The 18,896-nt window shown below is 35.5% G+C and overlaps 1 protein-coding gene across 4 annotated transcripts in view; it reads left to right on the top strand.

The window, feature by feature from the left end:
- Positions 1 to 18,896, top strand: part of STRN3 (striatin 3) — a 110,091-nt gene that overhangs the window by 51,654 nt on the left and 39,541 nt on the right. For all 4 annotated transcript variants that reach the window (XM_039247118.1, XM_039247116.1, XM_039247117.1 and 1 more), the window contains exons 2-7: positions 2,096 to 2,199; positions 2,657 to 2,730; positions 7,921 to 8,002; positions 11,415 to 11,588; positions 16,059 to 16,188; positions 18,100 to 18,241. In XM_039247118.1, coding sequence (XP_039103049.1) covers positions 2,096 to 2,199; positions 2,657 to 2,730; positions 7,921 to 8,002; positions 11,415 to 11,588; positions 16,059 to 16,188; positions 18,100 to 18,241 — 706 coding nt within the window. The remainder of the gene's footprint in view (positions 1 to 2,095; positions 2,200 to 2,656; positions 2,731 to 7,920; positions 8,003 to 11,414; positions 11,589 to 16,058; positions 16,189 to 18,099; positions 18,242 to 18,896) is intronic.

The raw sequence follows: 18,896 nt of genomic DNA on the forward strand, positions 1-18,896 counted from the left end.
ACAAACAGACGGTTACTGGAGAGTTTGGGGGGTGGGGATAGCTAAATGGGTAAGGGACTTTAAGGAAACTATTCCTGAAATCACTGTTGCACTATATGCTAACTAACTTGGATGTAAATTTTTTTAAAAATCAGTAAAATTTTAAAAAGAAGAAAAAGATATATGCACCCCTGTGTTTATTGCAGCATTATTTTCAGTAGCCAAGATATGGAAGCAACCTAAATCTCCACTGATAGTTGAACAGGTAAAGACAATGGAATATTACTCAGCCATGAAAAGAATGAGATCTTGTCATTTGCAACAGCATGGATGGACCTATAACGGTTTATGCTAAGTGAAATAAGCCAGAGAAGGACAAATGTGACATGATTTCACTTTTACGTGGAATCTAAAAAACATAGTAAATTGAACAAACAGAATCATAAATACAGAGACTTAACTGGTGGTCACCAGAGGAGAGGAGGTTGGGGAATGGGCTGAATATAGGTGAAGTGGTTTAAGTGGTACAACTTGCAGTTATAGAATTGGTAAATTAGGGCAATGAAAAGTCTGGCATAGATAATATAGTCAATAATACTGTAATGGTGTTGTCTTTGTATGTTGCAAGTACTATCATGAGAAAAAGAAAGTGCAGGCAAAAAACTTAATTAGAATTTCTTGAAGCTGTGTGATGAAATTAACTTTTTACATTTTGCTTAAGTGCTACTTTTCTCTTTAGGATCTTAGACTGTTAGGTTCTGAATAGTTACCATTACTCCCAGATGTTTTATTTTTATTTTGAAATTTGTATTTGGAAGTATTAGGTAGTTATCTAACTTCATAGGTGTTAAGGAGTTGTCGATGATTTCATTTTGTTTTTAAAGGATAATAAAGAAGAGCTTGTTTTGAGGCAGTGGACGTTTAAATGCTTACATGTTCTTATTAATCAATTTGATTTAGCTGGTCTGCTGGCCAGTGTATTTCTATCTTGGAAGAACAGATCCAACTTAGTGGGTTAATTCATCTAGCTGAATTCATTTGTTCTGATTTAATGTTCACTAAAATTTTTAAAAACAAAAAATTATTATTTAGCTTACTAGTAAGTACTTAACTTACTTTTTCTTAATAAATACCCCTGTGGGTTCTCTCAGCAAGGATATTCTCCCTCATGTGAAAGTTGGTTTTATTGTAATTGTGTACATAATGGCAAATGTCTCCATACAGATGTCAAGCTCTTTAAACATCACTTTTAGTGTCAGGTGGATAAAGGGGGCTGACAATATAAAGGACCAGGAAAAGATAGGAGAGCTGTCTTTCACAGGAAATAAGGGAATTGAAAAGAAAATAATTCCTCTTATAGTAGAAAAATGACAACAGAAAGTAATGAGTTCTTTGAACATATGGTGGCTTTACTTAAATAATCTGCAGTACTCTACTATTACTGTTTCAAGCATTGAAACAATTTGGAGTGGGTGTGTAGAATAGAAAAGATTACACATCTTTAAGTATTTCTTGAACACAAAATGGTTTTGCAGTAATGTTACTGTTTTTTGAAACAAACATCTTATTTGGGGAAAACTATTTACTTAAGAAAACAATATTTTTGTGGGTGCCTCAGTGGCCCAGTTAGTAAAGCGTCTGACTTCAGCTAAGGTTATGCTCTCATGATTTGTGATTTCAAGCTCTGCATTGGGCTCTGTGCTGACTGCTCAGAGCCTGGAGCCTCCTTCAGATTCTGTGTCTCCCCCTCTCTCTGCCCCTCTCATGCTCATCCTCTGTTTCTCAATAATAAAAGTGTTAAAACATTAAATAATATTGTTTTTTTAGTTTTTTTGTGACTTATGTTAAGTAGGTTCAGTTTTTATGTATAAAACTTCCTTTTATCGTTATGGTAAAAGTGTTAATATTACAGACCTTAGGATTATAAGCAAAAAGCTGATTTATAGTTACGTTGATTTTTGAAGTAATTGTGTTTGTTACCTAACAAAGTTTGGTTGACTGCCTCTATCAATTTTAAAATCTTGCTGTCCTGAACAGGTTGTTACTATTTATTGTTTTCTTTTTTTAATGCATTATTAAGAAAAAATGAAAATAAATGAACCTTTTGTATTTTTAGGCCCGAATAGCATTTTTGCAAGGAGAAAGAAAAGGACAAGAAAACTTGAAGAAGGATTTAGTAAGAAGAATAAAGATGTTGGAGTATGCATTAAAACAAGAAAGGTATGTGTGCCTCATTTTCCTATAATGTAAAGTAGAACAATATTCTCTTTTATACCAGTGTGCACTATATTTGAAAATTCTTTGAAAGATAGGAAATCCTGCCCAAAGTATAAGATGATACTTTGATTTGATTCTTATAAGGGAAAAGAAAAGATTTAAATCTCTAAAATTGAAGTAATATAATTTGTTATAAAATCTAAGTTTTGGAGTTTTATTTTTCTTTAAAGATTAGGAAAAAATATTGTCTTCACTCGAGTGTATAGGTTAATTGGATAATTTACATTTTTTCTTACATAGCAGTACACTTTTTTCTCTAACTTCCTTTGCAAGTAAAGCTTAAAAAGCAGATATTCATATTATGTTTTATATGTTATCAGAGAAATATATACCAGCATTTACTTAACTGTAGAAAAGGAAAATAAATTTTTCTTTCAACAATTTATTATTAAATTTTCAGGGCAAAATATCACAAATTAAAATATGGCACAGAACTGAACCAAGGTGATTTGAAAATGCCAACCTTTGAATCAGGTAAACTGGATTCTTTTGTTAACCTTCTTCTGACCCAATTCAAGAAAAAAAATGGTTTACGGTCATTTTTATGTAACAGACATGTTTTCTTCACCCTCATTTTGCTTTGATAGTATTGGTTAGTCAGATGGTTGACCACTGTAATAATACCTAGTACTTTGGGGAAAATAATAAATGAATAAAAGTAAATAGTTTTGTCTGTATCTAAATCTTGAAGTTGTTTATCCTATTTTCCTTGTGTTGAAATCTGTATAAAATTGTGAGTGCATTTTGATATTAGAAGTAAAAGATAATGAAATATTTCTTTCTACACTTGTAGGTAGTTCTTGTCCCATCCTATAAAAGTTTAATTTTTTATTATTACAAAGGTCTTTTTATCTGGAAAAGCTGTGATTAACACAGTTTAATTCTGAAAACTGGAAATTTGACTGAATTTGGAAACCTCATAGTCAGCCCTTTAGGGATAAGAGAAGGAAAAGAATCTTCACTACTTCATCTTTCACTATACAAAATCTTGCATTTTACACTAAATAGATAATGAGTGTGAGAGTAGTATCTGATGAACAGTTATGCTGAGAAGAGAGGGCTGGATATAGGAAAAAGCTAACAGTTTAATGTTAACTTTAGGGTTCTTTATGATTACAATTTGAGTAGTCTAAACATCTAACAATAAATAAGGAATACTTTGATTTATATTATGCATATTTGGAATGTTATCAATTTCTTATTTATTTCTCAGGTAGATTTAGAACTCACATATTTTCATGGTGCATTCAAATTGAATTCTATGCTGTTCTTGGATTATGGTTACTAAGACAAGAAAAAAGTGTATCTTTATTTGGATATGCAATTTTTCTTCTTTTATAGTTGCAGCATATCTAATAAAGTCAAAGCATATATAGTAGGGAAGATAAAACTTAGATATGATGTTTTTTCTTTCAGTTCAGTGACAGTAAATTTTTTTAGTGGCAGTAAATTTTTAAAAAATAATTCGTTTTTAATTTAATGTTAATATTAAATATTTAATATTAAATTTAATATTAAGTACTTAGAACTTGACAGAAACACTTCATACAACCTGTAGTTGATTTTTTTCCCACTTACCAGTTTTATCATTTATTATATCATCAAGTAGTTGGTATCTATATAAAATTAAGAGACCAACATATGAGCAACATGGGTTTCCTTTGATGTGGCTTTTCAGAGATGGTGAAGGTTCACTTTGACAGTAGGAAACATATTATGGCTTCATCTTTGGAAAAGCAACGGTAAAAACACGGAAGGTCTATATATTTTGACCCTTGTTGACTACAGTAGTCTTTCTTACTGCAGTTAGAGGGAGTAGAGTGGCTTTGCCATAGAGAGAAGTTAATGAATCCAGAGCTTTTCTTTGACCCCTTTTCTTTCTGTTATGGCTAGAATATTGAGAAAATAAGTATTCATTTTCTGACTCAAGGGCTGTTCCCCTAGTTGGTCTGCATAAATGTGAGGAAGAAGGCTAGTTGCAGCCACATTGTTCCTGGAGCCAGTCAGGATTGGCTAGCTGGTTTCAGTGCAATATTTTGTGTAAAAAAAATCATTAGTAGATAAATCTCTGCTGCCTACTAAAAACAGATTTGTTTTTATCTTATAAATACTTATAATCTTTTATCTTTAATACTTACAAACTTAAGTATTAAAACCTCCTCAAAATGAGGAATAAAATGACATTCAGGTGTTTCATTTACGGGAAACAGTAATAGAGTAGATTTCCTTTATTGATGTAGAAAAACTATTCATGGTTTTTAGTGAGGGTAGGGGAAAGCAATGAAGGAATGGGCAAAATATAATATACAAACAAAATCGGATAAAATGATTTACATCACAGTATGGATCGAGGTAAACATTAAACAAATTATTGTTGCCTTTTAATACTCAGAAATAGGGGCGCCTGGGTGGCTTAGTCGGTTAAGCGTCCGACTTTCGCTTAGGTCATGATCTCGCGGTTCGTGGATTCGAGCCCCGCGTCGGGCTCTGTGCTGACTGCCAGCNTAAAACTTAAAAACTTTTTTTACTTTATCCCTTTCCAATAAATACCTCTGAAAAGGATCTCTGTACATTCAGAAAGAACACACAATAAAAATTAATTTTTAAAAACAGAAAATCAGCGACAGGGAGAAAACAAATTTCCTTTGAAAAGATTAATAGTGGGGCGCCTGGGTGGCTTAGTCAGTTAAGCGTCCGACTTTCGCTTAGGTCATGATCTCGCGGTTCGTGTGTTCGAGCCCCACGTCGGGCTCTGTGCTGCCAGCCAGCTCAGAGCCTGGAGCCTGTTTCAGTCTGTGACTCCCTCTCTCTCTGACCCTTCCCTGCTCACGCTGTCTCTCTCTCTCTCCTAGAAATAAAACATTTAAAAAAAAAAATACTCAGAAATAAATCAAACTATAAAATACTGTCTTGACAGAAGTATAATATGCATATTTTTATACCTGTGTCTCAGTAATACATACACACACACACACCTAACCCTATAAAAAGGGTTGTATCTAAATATGTAAAGAGCTTTTTTGTGCATTTGTGGGGGGAGGAAATCTGTAACAGTAGAAAAATAGGCAAAAGAAAAGGCAACCTGTAAGAGAAGACATCCAAGTGACCAATGAGTATATGAAATGATGCTTTTTGTTATTTGTCATTGAGGAAGTAAAACCAGAGTGCAGTACATACAATTAGACACCTATCAGAATGGCTAAATTAAAATGCAAAAGAAAAAAAAAAAGGTCAAGTCTGCTGGTGTTGGGATTGCAGATTGATAGAACTGCTCTGAAAGGGGTTTGCCAATGATACTGAAGGGAACATAGTGGTAGCAGCATGCTCTGGGATCCAGTAATTCTACCTCTATGTATTGTACATTAAAATGCATACATGTGCTCATCATAAGGCTTGTATAAGAATGTTTATAGTATCTTGTAGTAAAAATCTGGAAACAATTTGACCTGCCGTGTTAGAATGGATACATATATTGTGTGATATTTTAGCATAATGGAATGTTATTTAGCAACAAAAGTAATAAAGCTGTAACTATACCTGACAACATGGACAGGTAACATAAAACTGAAAAATGATAAAAATTATTTCATGTATATCAAGTTCAAAAATTAATCTAGTTTTTATAAAGCAGGATAGTATTGATACTCTTCTAGGAATGTCTAGTGACTGGAAGAAGGTATAAGGAAAGATTTTGGGGTGCTGATAATGTTTTGTTTCTTCATCTAGGAACTGGTTACATTGGTGCATTAAAAAATTCTTTGAGCTGTATGTTTTTGGTGTACTTCAAGGATATCTATAGCAAGATTATTTATAATGGAAACTGGAAACTAATGTCAACATTACTGGAGTGGTTAAATTAAGTAGGCATATACTTTCTATGGAATATTATGTAATCATCTTATAGGATATTAATCTGTATTCATTGCCATCAAGATGGTCAAATATGATAAGTGTCAAAAGCAACTTTATAGTACAGTATACACATTGGTGCCTCTCCCCATTTTTAAGAAAAGAAGTTTATGTGTGTATTTTGAGGTGAATAATAGGAATGATAAAGTCCCAAGTACTAACACTTTTAATGATAGTATTTGGGGCAGTTGTAGTTCTTTTTAAAAATGTACTTTTCGGGGGTGCCTGGGTAGCTCAGTCAGTTAAGCATTTAACTTTTGGTTTTTGGCTCAGGTTGTGATTTCACAGTTCATAGAGGGCCGCATTGGGCTCTATATTGACATCGCTCAGTCGGCTTGAGATTCTCTCTCTCTCCTTTTTCTGCCCCTTCCTTGCTCATGCTCTCTCTCTCAAAATAAATAAATAAACTTTAAAGAAATGTTAAAAGAATGTATTTTTTCTCCAGTGATTATGTACTGTATGTGATTTAACAGCAAACAAAATGGTATAAATAAAAAACCTATAAACAAAAATAGAGGAGCTATTAAGATGAAATAATTATTTCTAGAAATCTTAGAAGCTCCTGTGTGTGGGGGAAGAACGAGGTGTTAATAATGGGATTATTAGGGTTAGAGAAATAAGGCCTGCAGGAAATACTTGAGTTAACCACTAGGAAGTTTCTCCTCTCATGACTCTGAGGAGTCCAGGAGCCTAACAACCGCAAGCTATGCTAAAGGTTATCAGCATTCACTGTGAGGGCTGATCCTCTATGATCCTCTCTTCTCTGCATTATCTGATTTTCATAATGGGAATTTTTAGGAAAATATTTCTGTAATATCATTAGTGCTGTTAAGTGGTTTTATTTTTTTTATTTAAAATTAAAAAAAATGTTTTTTAATGTTTTTTTATTTATTTCTGAGAGAGAGAGAGACAGCATGAATAGGGGAGGGTCAGAGGGAGAGGGAGACACAGAATCTGAAACAGGCTCCAGGCTCTGAGCTGTCAGCACAGAGCCCAATGTGGGTTCAAACCCATAAACCGTGAGATCATGACCTGAGCCGAAGTCAGACGCTTAACCAGACTGAGCCACCCAGGCGCCCCTGATAAGTGGTTTTAAATTTCTCACTAGGGATACTTACTGAGAGTTTAACGCATCTCAGATTATAGTATTTGTTAAACTGTTTCTTAATTCATATACTTATATCTGAGAAAAAACATGACCTTTTACCTATAGTAGAAACCACTTTCTGGTTTTAGTTCTAAAAATGAAATTAATTATTATTAATTATATAAAGTGTTATGATAAAGACTTAAAGTTTCCTGATGGACTGAAAATTAAGTCATTGAATAGTTTTATATATACTAGATTTCTTAACAGTGTTGATTTTGAATAGCTGAGGTAAATATTAAACATAGCTTTTTAATTTTGAAACCATTCAATCCAGTAGAATTCTGGTAGTTAAAAAAATATTTTTTTTCAATATTTTCATTTCAAAGCCTGGGTTTTTGGTTTTTGAATCCCCATAGAATAGTGATGTACTCTTGGATTTCCCAGTTTTAAAAACAAGGAGGGTTATACCTGAGTTTTGTGGTTGTTGGGATAAACACATTTAAAACAAGTGTAAATACTTAATATTGTTAATTTACTTCTATCATTTTTAAAACATTTAGTTATAGTTTTATGGGAATTTATCCCGGAGAGAACTTTGGCAGTAATTTCAAAAGTGGAAATACTCTGTGTGAAATTGTCTGTTTTGTGTGTGTGTTAACTTTTAGAAGAAACCAAAGACACAGAAGCTCCCACAGCACCTCAGAATAGCCAGTTAACGTGGAAGCAGGGCAGACAGCTGTTAAGACAGTAAGTAATGATTCATTTTCAGCATTCTTTAAGGATCTAGTATGAAAATACTTACATTCAGTAACTTTGGAAGGAAAACATTATTTGATGATAATAGGACAAAGTGTATAGTTTTTATTGCTTTCTTGTTTCATTCAACTATTGGATCTTTTTAAAGTTGGTGTCCTTGAATGTCCTTTGAACACTGCTCAGGATGATGGGGTAGAATGTCATAAAAACTGGATGGCGGGAAGGCCAGAACAAAAACAATACAGAGTTCATACTCTCATTTCTGTCACTGCAGAATTCACATACTTGGTTTTAAGTGAGACTGTGACTGGTTTATAGTAGGAATTTAACTGGTAATCTAAAACCTTTCACAAGTGGCTTGCCAAATCTTACTTTTACTTGAATTTTTGAGTAACCTTTTTGATGCTTGAATTCTTTGCTGTGTTAGAAGTAATTGTGTGCCCAGAATCCTGAGTGGCTTAGGCTGTTGAGCATCTGACTCTTGATCTCACCTCAGGTCATGATCTCAGGGCTTGTGGGATTGAGCCCTGTGGTGGACTCTGTGCTGGCACTGTGGAGCATGCTTGGGATTCTCTCTTTCCTTCTCTCTCTGCCCCTCCCCTGCTCATGCTTGCTCGCTCGCTTGCTCTCTCTCTCTCTCTCTCTCTCAAAATAAATAAATAAATATAATTGTGTGACATATCTTACTGTCTTTTATCTGTTTTTCACCCTTATATTTTTAAGACTTTGGTACTTTGTACTACTGATACCCTGGGTAATTTACAATTATTCAACCTTCTCAACTTTATACGTCTTTTACCTTCGCTTTAATAACCCAATGAAATGTGGTCAGACCCTTGATCTTGTTACTACCTAGAACTGCCTTATATCTAGAATTGTCCATGATTCAACGGTCCTCTTACATTCCACCTTTTTCACCCTAGTTCCCATGTTATTTGCCCTCTGACCTTCCCTTGATCTTAAATCCTTGGCTACTTCGCTTTCCCCTTTAGCTCCTCTAGCTCTGGTTGGTTTTGTTTTTTTGTTCTTGTCAGGTTTTCTTGTTTTTTTTCCCTAGTTCCAGCCTTGACCCCGTTATCCATCACCCTTTTGCCAGTACCCTTAGTTTTCTTACTGCTCTTTCTTACGTTTGTCCCACTAGTCATTTATCTACATCTACCTGCAGTATCCCAGCCCTACTTCAGCCTTGATACTCTTCTGCCTCTGTTTCTACTTAAATCTTGGAGAAAAATCACATTACACTACATATTCTGCCATTACATACTTATGGCTTCCTTTCCAAATATTATAGAGAGTCTCCATAACCCCAGCCACTTCCTGCTCCCAGTGCCCTCAGTGAATATTCTAAACTTTTACCACATCTCAGCTCATTCTCCCTTACTTATTAGAACACCTCAGGTTCTACATCACTGAAAATATGAAGGCTGTCAGGTGAGAACACCCTTAACTTTTGCTTTCCTTTCTGTAGATATATTTAATCCTCATATTTATCACTTTAGTTTCTAATGCTTCATGTAAACTCTTGAAACTAACATTCCAAACTCTCAGTGACTAAAACTTTAACAACTTTTAGTAAAAACAGATTGTTCTTTGGAAGGATGCTAAGGTAGCTAGCAGAATTGAGGGAAGTGCTGAATACCTGAATCAGGAAGCCAAGAGCTGACATATACCTGAGGACTTCTCAGGGAATGGAAACACCCAGGGTATGTTCTTACTCACTCTTTACTACATCTCTCTTTATCACTTTTAATCTTTTCTACTGAAAACCACTTTTCTCCAGATGGCAGGGTACCCCCCTGTTTAGTCTGAATTGGCTTAACTTGATCAAATAAATGCCTGTGAATCAATTATTTTTACCTGGATTGTATGAAATTGTGTCTGTTCATTCATACCACATGTTTGAGTGTGATGGCAGTTGTTTCCCCCAAAAGAGAATTGCAGTTTTTAGAAGATTACAATAGCTATAGCAAAATCAGTTGTATAGTGTTTCTCTTATAAAAGCCTAATCTTATTGCCTGGACTAATAGTCTGTCTCTCTTCCTTTTTCTCTGAGAGTAGTTTATCTCTGTAATCTTCCTTGTTCATTTGTCAGCTGTGTAGTCTGTTTTCCATTGTGATACTCCACTGAAGCTGTTCAGAGACATAGTTAAGAGACCATGTTTGTTCCTATTTGATCTTTTGGATACATAAGGCGTTGACCATTATATTTTGAATTCTTTTTTCTTATTCTCTGCTATCATTCCCCCCCACCCCCTTATTCTCAAGTACTTTCTTTTAATTTTTTTTTTTTAAGTTTCTCTTATTCTTTTAGCCCTTTAGGTGTCTGTGTCCCAGACTTTCTATTCTGAAGCTTTTTCTTGGGTAAACTTCATTTAAATCCATGGATTTAAATACCATCAAACATTGATGACTCCCAAATCTAGACGCTGAGTCTAATCTCTTCTGAGCCTTGACCTTTCTAGTGCCTAATAAATGTTACTTTCTTAGCTACTACATAATTACCTGATAAATACACTATAAACCAGATGCAGACTCTTTATTCTTCATTTCACTGAATAGAACCACCATCCAACCATCCAAACTAGAAACTTGAAAAATTTCTAAAATTATTTTATCTTCTTCATTCTTTTGCCATGTGCATTTGTGCACCAGGTCTCTAAGACTGCATCTTGCCTATTTTTCTCATGTTTGTTCTCTTTAGTCTTACTTCTTGCTGGGTTAATATCCTAACCAGTCTCCCTGCCATTAGCTTTCAGCTGAAAATCGTTGTTCTTTTGCATAGTGTATAAGGGTCCTTTTTAGCATCCTTCCTTAGCCTGTCAAATACTTGAAGAAGAAATTCTTTACCATACAAAGCCATTAATGACCCATTATCTATATTTATGTCAGAATCTGGTCCCTTTCTTCTTTTCTAGTCTAATCCTGGATCCTAGATTAAATACACAGAAAGTTTCAATACCACAAGATTTTAGATCCTGGACTGAGAACTAAACTGTCCATCATCCTCTGGCCAAAAACCTAGATTTAAACTTAACATGTCACTATTCTGTGGTTTAGTTCTGCTTATTCTTTACCACTTTGTAGACTTTTTTTTTTAATAGTACGTATCATCAACGGAAAAGCTTTTTAAGGTTCTTGAGCTTTTTAGGCTTCAAGATAATTGGCCCTTAATTAGCATTAGCCATACTGTATGCTTTCTTAATTAAATTTCGGTTTGTCATTGGCCTTGTTCTCTTAGAATTGGAACTGGTATATAGAGAAGAAAGTTTTGAGGCAAAAGAGGATTATATTTTACAGGGTTAGGGGCTTTTTCCTTGATCAGTCATTCCTTTATGTGATTTTGAGTTAACAGGTTTGCAGGGGTTAATATATGAGAATTAATATTTTAAATTTTCTCTTACAGATATCTTCAGGAAGTAGGTTATACAGATACAATATTAGATGTACGATCTCAGCGGGTAAGGTCATTACTTGGACTATCCAATTCAGAACCAAATGGATCAGTAGAAACAAAGAACTTAGAACAGATACTGAATGGAGGTGAATCTCCTAAGCAAAAAGGACAAGAAATCAAAAGGTATGTACTTGTAGGTTAGCACTGTTTATATGATGGGTGTTATGTGTCTCTTTAACTTCCTGTTACTACTGGTAACAATTTTTAAAGCAGGTAGTGTTCAGATTTAAAGACTTTTTACCATGTAAACGGTACCAGGGGCAAATAAATTTTAGCTTAGGTGATTTTTAAAATTGATGCTAAGGCTATAGTTCTGAAATAGGTGCGAAGTTGAAATTGGAGAGTAATTTCGTGTAGTTCTGAGCTATTTTAACATTCTGATTTTGCTAGGGTATTTTTAGTAAATTATATTGGTACTCTGTAACTAGAATAGCAATGGTTGTATACACCCTAGTGTGAAAGAATCAAGGCTTTGCATTATGTTTGGGCTTAGAAAATCACCAGTAACAGTTCTTAAAATTTAATGTCTTTCCTAAGACAAAATTCACATAGTATACATTTCTGCAGTTTAAGGTGTATAGCTTGTGGTTAGGATATTCAGACTCACTCAGCCATCACCACAATCTTAGTTTAAGAAAATTCATCATCCCATTGGGGCATCTGGGTGGTGCAGTCAGTTGAGCATCGACTCTTGATCTTGGCTCAGGTCATGATCTCATGGTTCATGAGTTCAAGCCCCGCATTAGGCTGTGTACCCCCCCACGCCTTTTTTTTTTAACGTTTATTTAATTTTGAGACAGAGACAGAGCATGAGCAGGGGAGGGGCAGAGAGAAAAGGAGACAGAGAGTCTGAAGCAGGCTCCAGGCTCTGAGCTGTCAGCACAGAGTCCAACGCAGGGCTTGAACTCACAAACTATGAGATCATGACCTGACCTGAATTCAGATGCTAACCTGACTGAGCCACCCAGGTGCTCCTATGTACCCCTTTTTTTATCCTGTATAGCCAGCTTAACACACCTTCATCTGTGATGGTATATTTTCAACTGAAGTTGAAGCAGTGCTTTCGTTTAAATTTTTAAAAAAAAATTTTTTTCTGAGAGAGAGCAAGCGAGCGAGTGCGCGCATGAGCAGGGGAGGGTCAGGGAGAGAGGGAGACACAGAATCTGAAGCAGGTTCCAGGCTCCGAGCTAGCTGTCAGCACAGAGCCTGACGCGGGGCTTGAACCCATGAACCGTGAGATCACAACCTAAGCCGAAGTCGGATGCTTAACTGACTGAGCCACCCAGGTGCCTCTGAAGCAGTGATTTATGATTTCTTAAGAAATAGAGCAGCTTTGGTACCGAATCTACTGAACTGGAAACAGGAAGATTATCTCAGTCTCCAGCCAAGCAGTGAGATCCCCTGTTTTCTTCTATCATCTGGTATGTTGGCATACAGGTCTTATATCTCTTCCATGGGGAATGTTGAAATTATCACATTAACAGGAAAGTCTTAATCCTAACAATAAGGATCACCTAGTAAAATGGTGAGCCTCTGTCCTTTCATGCAAAAGTGAAGCCAGCTGCTTGGCAAGCCTTGCCCAATACACAATACATACAGTTAGCCTTTTGGTGCTGCACTTTTAAATGTGAGCATTTTAGGAGAGACTTTAATGCAGAATTTGGAGACCGAAGGAAACAAAAAAAAAAGGAACTCCGAGAAAACAGGGAGCAGAAGACTTTCAAAACTGTAATTACTCTAAAAAGACTGAGAGCAGATAGTACATCTGCAGGCTCAGCACTGCCAGTGTGAAGTGCAACATGGGGTCCGAACTCGCATACCGTGAGATCATGACCTGAGTCGAAATCAAGAGGCAGATGCTTAACCAACTGAGCCACCCAGGCACCCCAGTAGCATATGTTTTTAAAAGATTCATCAAAAAGCTAGTAGAAATTAAAAGGTGTCATAGAAATAATTTCCATGTAAAACTTGGAAGATAAGGTTCAAGAATCACCTCCTCCCATCCCTTGAAAGAAAAAAGGGACAAAAGGAAATAGAACTGAAAAGATATGAAAATTCAAAGATCAGTTCAGCAAGGCTAACACCTGACTAGGAATTTCAGAAAGAACAGGTAAAATAATCTTGAAAAGATTTTTAAATTAGTAATAAAAGAAAGTTTGCTGGAATATATTTACAGCATGTTATTTCCAAGTATGTTTCCAGATAGAAAGGATTCTTCCCAATTACACTATAAAGTTAATTTTTAAAAAGATCCATACAAAATCGGGTGAGTGATCCACACTTTCGGCTCAGGTCATGATCTCAGGGTTGTGGGATCTAGCCCTGTGCCAGGCTCTATGCTCCACGTGGAGCCTGCTTATAATTCTCTCTCTGTCCCTCTCTCCCTCTGTCCCTTTCCCCTGCTCCTATTTGCTTTCTCTCTCTCTCTCTCTCTGTCTCTCTCTCTCTCAAAGAAAAACAAAAAACAAAAGGCACTCCATGAATGCTAAAACATCTCAAACAGCATGCTAGAATGCAAGTAGTAAAGTCTCAGACCTTTCATGGTAGTTTTAATTTTCATTTTCCTAAAGCCTGATGATGTTGAGTATCACTTTACACTATCAACATATCTTTTTGATACAGTGTCTATATGAGTCATTTTCTCACTTTTATTGTTTAGTTACTGTTAATATTTAAGTGTTCTTTATGTATTCTGGACACAGATTCTTCATCAAATATGTGACTTGGTAATATTTTCTATCTATAGGTAGGCTTTTCTTTATTCTCTTAATAGTGTCTTTCAAGGAACAAAGTTTTTAATTTGGGGAAGTTCGAGTCATCGTTTTTCTTTTATGGATTGTGTTCTATCTGTCTTAGAAATCTACACACTTACATTGCTGTGATCAAATACAATTCGGAAAAACCTGAAACATGAGTTTCACTTGAAAGAGAAATTTCTATCCAAGGGACAGCACTACTTCATTTGTCAAAGTTCAAAACAAAATTCTCAGGTCTTCAATATACTATTTCCTGTTTTTTCTGTAATTAGTGTACCAATTTTGTCAACTATCATTTTGCCTTTCATTTAATCCCCAAATGTTAAGGCTTATAGTAAATGGTGAGCTGAAAAGTATGTGTTCTGTTATTGTGGTAGTTTTTTGTTTATTTTTACTAATTTGTATTTGGAAAAAACATCTTTTAACTGCATTAAATTTTTATGCAGGCCATTAAACAATGTGCTGAATTAGGTAGAGTATTGTATACCTGTTAAAATCCTATGTCCATGTTAAAGAGCTATTAAAAAATAGTCTGAATTGTATCCTTAGAAATAATCAAGGAGGGGGAAAAAACTCCACAAATACTAGATTATTCTTTTTGCTACCAAAAGATCATCTAGTTCAACCCAAACAGTGAGGCTGAAAGGTCTAAGTGACTTGGCCAAATTTAGTCATGTAGTTAATGGAAGAGCAAAGACTTTCATTGTGAGCTGAAATTTCCACCATTCTCTTGCTTTGTTGTTAGACATTTTTACAGCTATTTAAAAACATGTTTTTTGTACATAGAGGAGAAACTCAGATTATAGCTTAAAAATGACAAATACTGTTTTCTAGGTAAGAATATTCTTGAAATGGATTGGAATATCTGTCTGATTTACCCCATAACTTTAAATCTTGGCAAGTTTTAATCTTCAAACATTGGGGCCAAACTATGAGAAGTTGTAAAGCTTTAAGAAATACTAAGCTTGGGGGCACCTGGCTAGCTTAGTCAGTTCAAACCCCATGTTGGGTGTGGATCCTGCTTAAAAAAAGAAAAAGAAAATAAGAAATGCTAAGTTTAAGTTGCTTGCTTGTGATGGCTTTATTTTGAGAAATAATAGCACATTTGAGTATCTATCACTCTATGATTTTATTTTGATACAGTAATTACTCCAGATGTTTTGGACAACAAACATTCAGAACTTAACAGAACACTGACTTACTTGAGTCAGAAAACATAATCTTTCCAACTTACTTTTCTTGGGTAGAGTATTTAGGCAATGGATTATAAGTAGGTTATCATTTGAAACTCCATACTACTTTCTTTCCTTTTATTTTTTAAAATTTATTTATTTTTGAGAAAGAGCACAAGCAGGGGAGGGGCAGAGAGAGAGAGGGAGACACAGTACCTCAAGTAGGCTCAGGGTCCAAGCTGTCAGTGCAGAGCCAACGCAGGGCTCAAGCTCACAAATCGTGAGATCATGACCTGAGCTGAAGTCGGACACTTAACAGACTAAGCCACCTAGGCGCCCCTCTATACTGCTTTCAAGTACTGTTTTAAAATAGGAACCAGAGGGGTGCCTGGGTGGCTCAGTTGGTTAAGCATCTGACTTTGGCTCAGGTCATGATCTCACGGTTCGTGGGTTCGAGCCCCGCGTTGGGCTCTGTGCTGACAGCTAGCTCAGAGCCTGGAGCCTGGTTCTGATTCTGTGTCTCCTCTCTCTGACCCTGCCCTGCTCATGCTGTCTCTCTTTCTCTCTCTCAGAAATAAATAAAACATTAAAAAAATAAAATAGGAACCAGAAATATTAGAATTAACCATTGGAATATCTGGATTCATCTTTTTCCCCTTTGACAGGCCCTCTGGTGATGTTCTTGAGACATTCAATTTTTTAGAAAACGCTGATGACAGTGATGAAGAAGAGGAAAATGACATGATTGAAGGCATCCCAGAAGGAAAAGATAAACATCGGATGAATAAACACAAAGTAGGAACTATTTTTTAATTTTTATTACCTAATACACGCAGGTGTTTGGAATAGAAATTTTCAAGATGTCTTAAGTTACATTAGAGTGATTGATCATTTTTTATTTTATCATATCACATGGAAGTTTTATAGTTCGGTCTTATTATTTCCCACATAGAGTAGAAATTATTATTTGGTGTATCACCCACTAAGTAGCAAAAAAAAGAGTCTATTTTTATAGAACTAGTTCGGTGGTTTGAAACTTTAAAAAAAGAAACCATGAACCCTCTCCACTGCTGCTCCAGTTAAGAATCACTGCTGAAGCCTGACTTTTCTTGTGCAATAAAACATGTGATAAATTAACCGAAGTTACAGTGAGGACACTCCCACTCTGGATGAGGGAGTAAACTATGTATTGTAAATATGTGTGTTCACGTTCTTGTTTTTTGGTAAGGATTAATAAAAATTTACTTGCTTATAACCTAAGAAACTGGATTATCTATTTGATCAGTGATATTTAACTATAAGTATAAGCAAATTAGACTATCCATTTATGAATTATAGTAATATAGACTATTTCTTTTTTTTTTTTTTTTTCATGTTTATTTTTGAGAGAGAGAGAGCATGAGCAGGAAAGGGGGAGAGGCAGAGAATCCGAAGCAGGCTCCACAGTCAGCCTGGACCCTAGCTCAGGACTCCATCTGATGATGAACTGTGAGACCTGAGCCTAAGTCAGGAGTCAGATGGAGCCCCCCCAGTCACCCCTAGAGTACTTCAAGTATGTTTAAAAAAAAAAAAGTGAATAGGTTAAGTTTTGGTTGCTGAGATATTAAGTAATGTGGGGGGAAATGCCAGCTTTCCTCAAAAATACTTTCCATGCTACAGTTGCAGTTCTCAGTGTTTCTATCATATTTCATGTATGTAACATGTTTTTGTTTGTTCTTTCTCTTGGGATGCATAGCACTATTATTATCACAGCTGTTGACTTAAGATCAGTTAATATCCTTATTAGCTAAGCCATATTCCTGTGAATTATAGAATACATAGGCACTTCTCAGTGAGTGAAGTCAGTTCAGCACAACGTATCTGAATATAAGTGACCGCATGGGTTTATAAATAGGGGTAGTTGTGAATCTATTATAATGAAAGAATTTAAATATTCCTGCTTAGTATTTTAACGATTTTTACTATCATATTACTTTCATCACATCTTACGGTTATCTTCACATGGCACTGTTAACCATTTATGTAGGGTACAGTCTGGAATTGGTGAACTACGTGGGAAATCTAAAATTTAAAAATGGGAGGGGCGCCTGGGTGGCTCAGTCGGTTGAGTGTCCGACTTCGGCTCAGGTCATGATCTCGCGGTTCGTGGGTTCGAGCCCCACATCAGGCTCTGTGCTGACAGCTAGCTCAGAGCCTGGAGCCTGTTTCAGATTCTGTGCCTCCCTCCCTCTCTGATCCTCCCCTGCTCATGCTGTCTCTATCTCTCTCTCAAAAATAAATAAAATATTTTTTTAAAAAAATTTAAAAATGGGAGTATAAATATAAAGTTAACAATGTTACTCATGTGGAACTTAACAGAAGATCATGGGGGCAGGGGAGGGGGAAAATAGTTGTAAACAGAGAGGGAGGGAGGCAAACCATAAGAGACTCTTAAATACAGAGAACAAACTGATGGTTGACGGGGGTATGGAGGAAAGGGGAAAATGGGTGATGGGCATTGAGGAGGGCACTTGTTGGGATGAGCACTGAGTGTTGTATGTAAGCGATGAGTCATGGCAATATACCCCCAAAACTAAGAGCACACTGTACACACTGTATGTTAGCCAATTTGACAATACATTATATAAAAAAAAATAAAGTGAATCCATAAAGGACACCTTTAAAATCTAGGGCAAAAGTAATTCTTGACTTATGTTCCATTTACAGATAGGTAACGAAGGTTTAGCTGCTGACCTAACTGATGATCCTGATACTGAGGAAGCACTGAAGGAATTTGATTTTTTAGTGACTGCTGAAGATGGTGAAGGAGCTGGAGAAGCACGGAGCTCAGGGGATGGCACAGAATGGGGTAAGGTGATTAAAAAAAAAAACATGGGGGTGGGAGAATAGCCCTTAAAGAGGTATTGCTTTTAAATATATATGTGGAATGTGAGTATTTGAATGTATGGTAGCAGTTAAGCAAGAGCAAGGAGAAGTGATACTGAATAATTTCAGGGTACTTTGCACCAACTTATTAGGTTTGGTGACAAAAATATGTTTAACATATACTTTTGGTAGATTTTGGTTTTTGAAGCTATCTTGATTTAAAGTTGAAATAAATTCAATTCTTTTCTTTTTAACGGATTAAAAAAATACCGCAGATGTATATACTTTTAAATATTCCCATTATTAATTTGGCAATGAATCTAGGTTTAAAGAAGACTTAACTGTTTTGTTATGCCTGTATAATATTATCTGACTTATTACTAGAAAGTAATAAGGTTTCTAATCCTGAATATAGCTTTATGTTGAACAAGGTTTGGTGAGGTATTAAACTTTATTACATACAATATTTAGTATGCACATGTTAGGGCCTACCTTTTGGAAATGGTATGTAATGCTAATAATAATTCAGCCATAACTGAAAGAAAACATTTCTATTTATACAGGGTTAAGAACCTCATTAGAAAGTAAAATAAAAGTGTAAAAATTATATTAAGATAATACTTGAGATTCAGTATGTT

Source organism: Hyaena hyaena, unplaced genomic scaffold (genome assembly GCF_003009895.1).
Source record: "Hyaena hyaena isolate Hyena2069 unplaced genomic scaffold, ASM300989v1 scaffold_291, whole genome shotgun sequence".
Taxonomy (NCBI): Eukaryota; Metazoa; Chordata; class Mammalia; order Carnivora; family Hyaenidae; genus Hyaena; species Hyaena hyaena.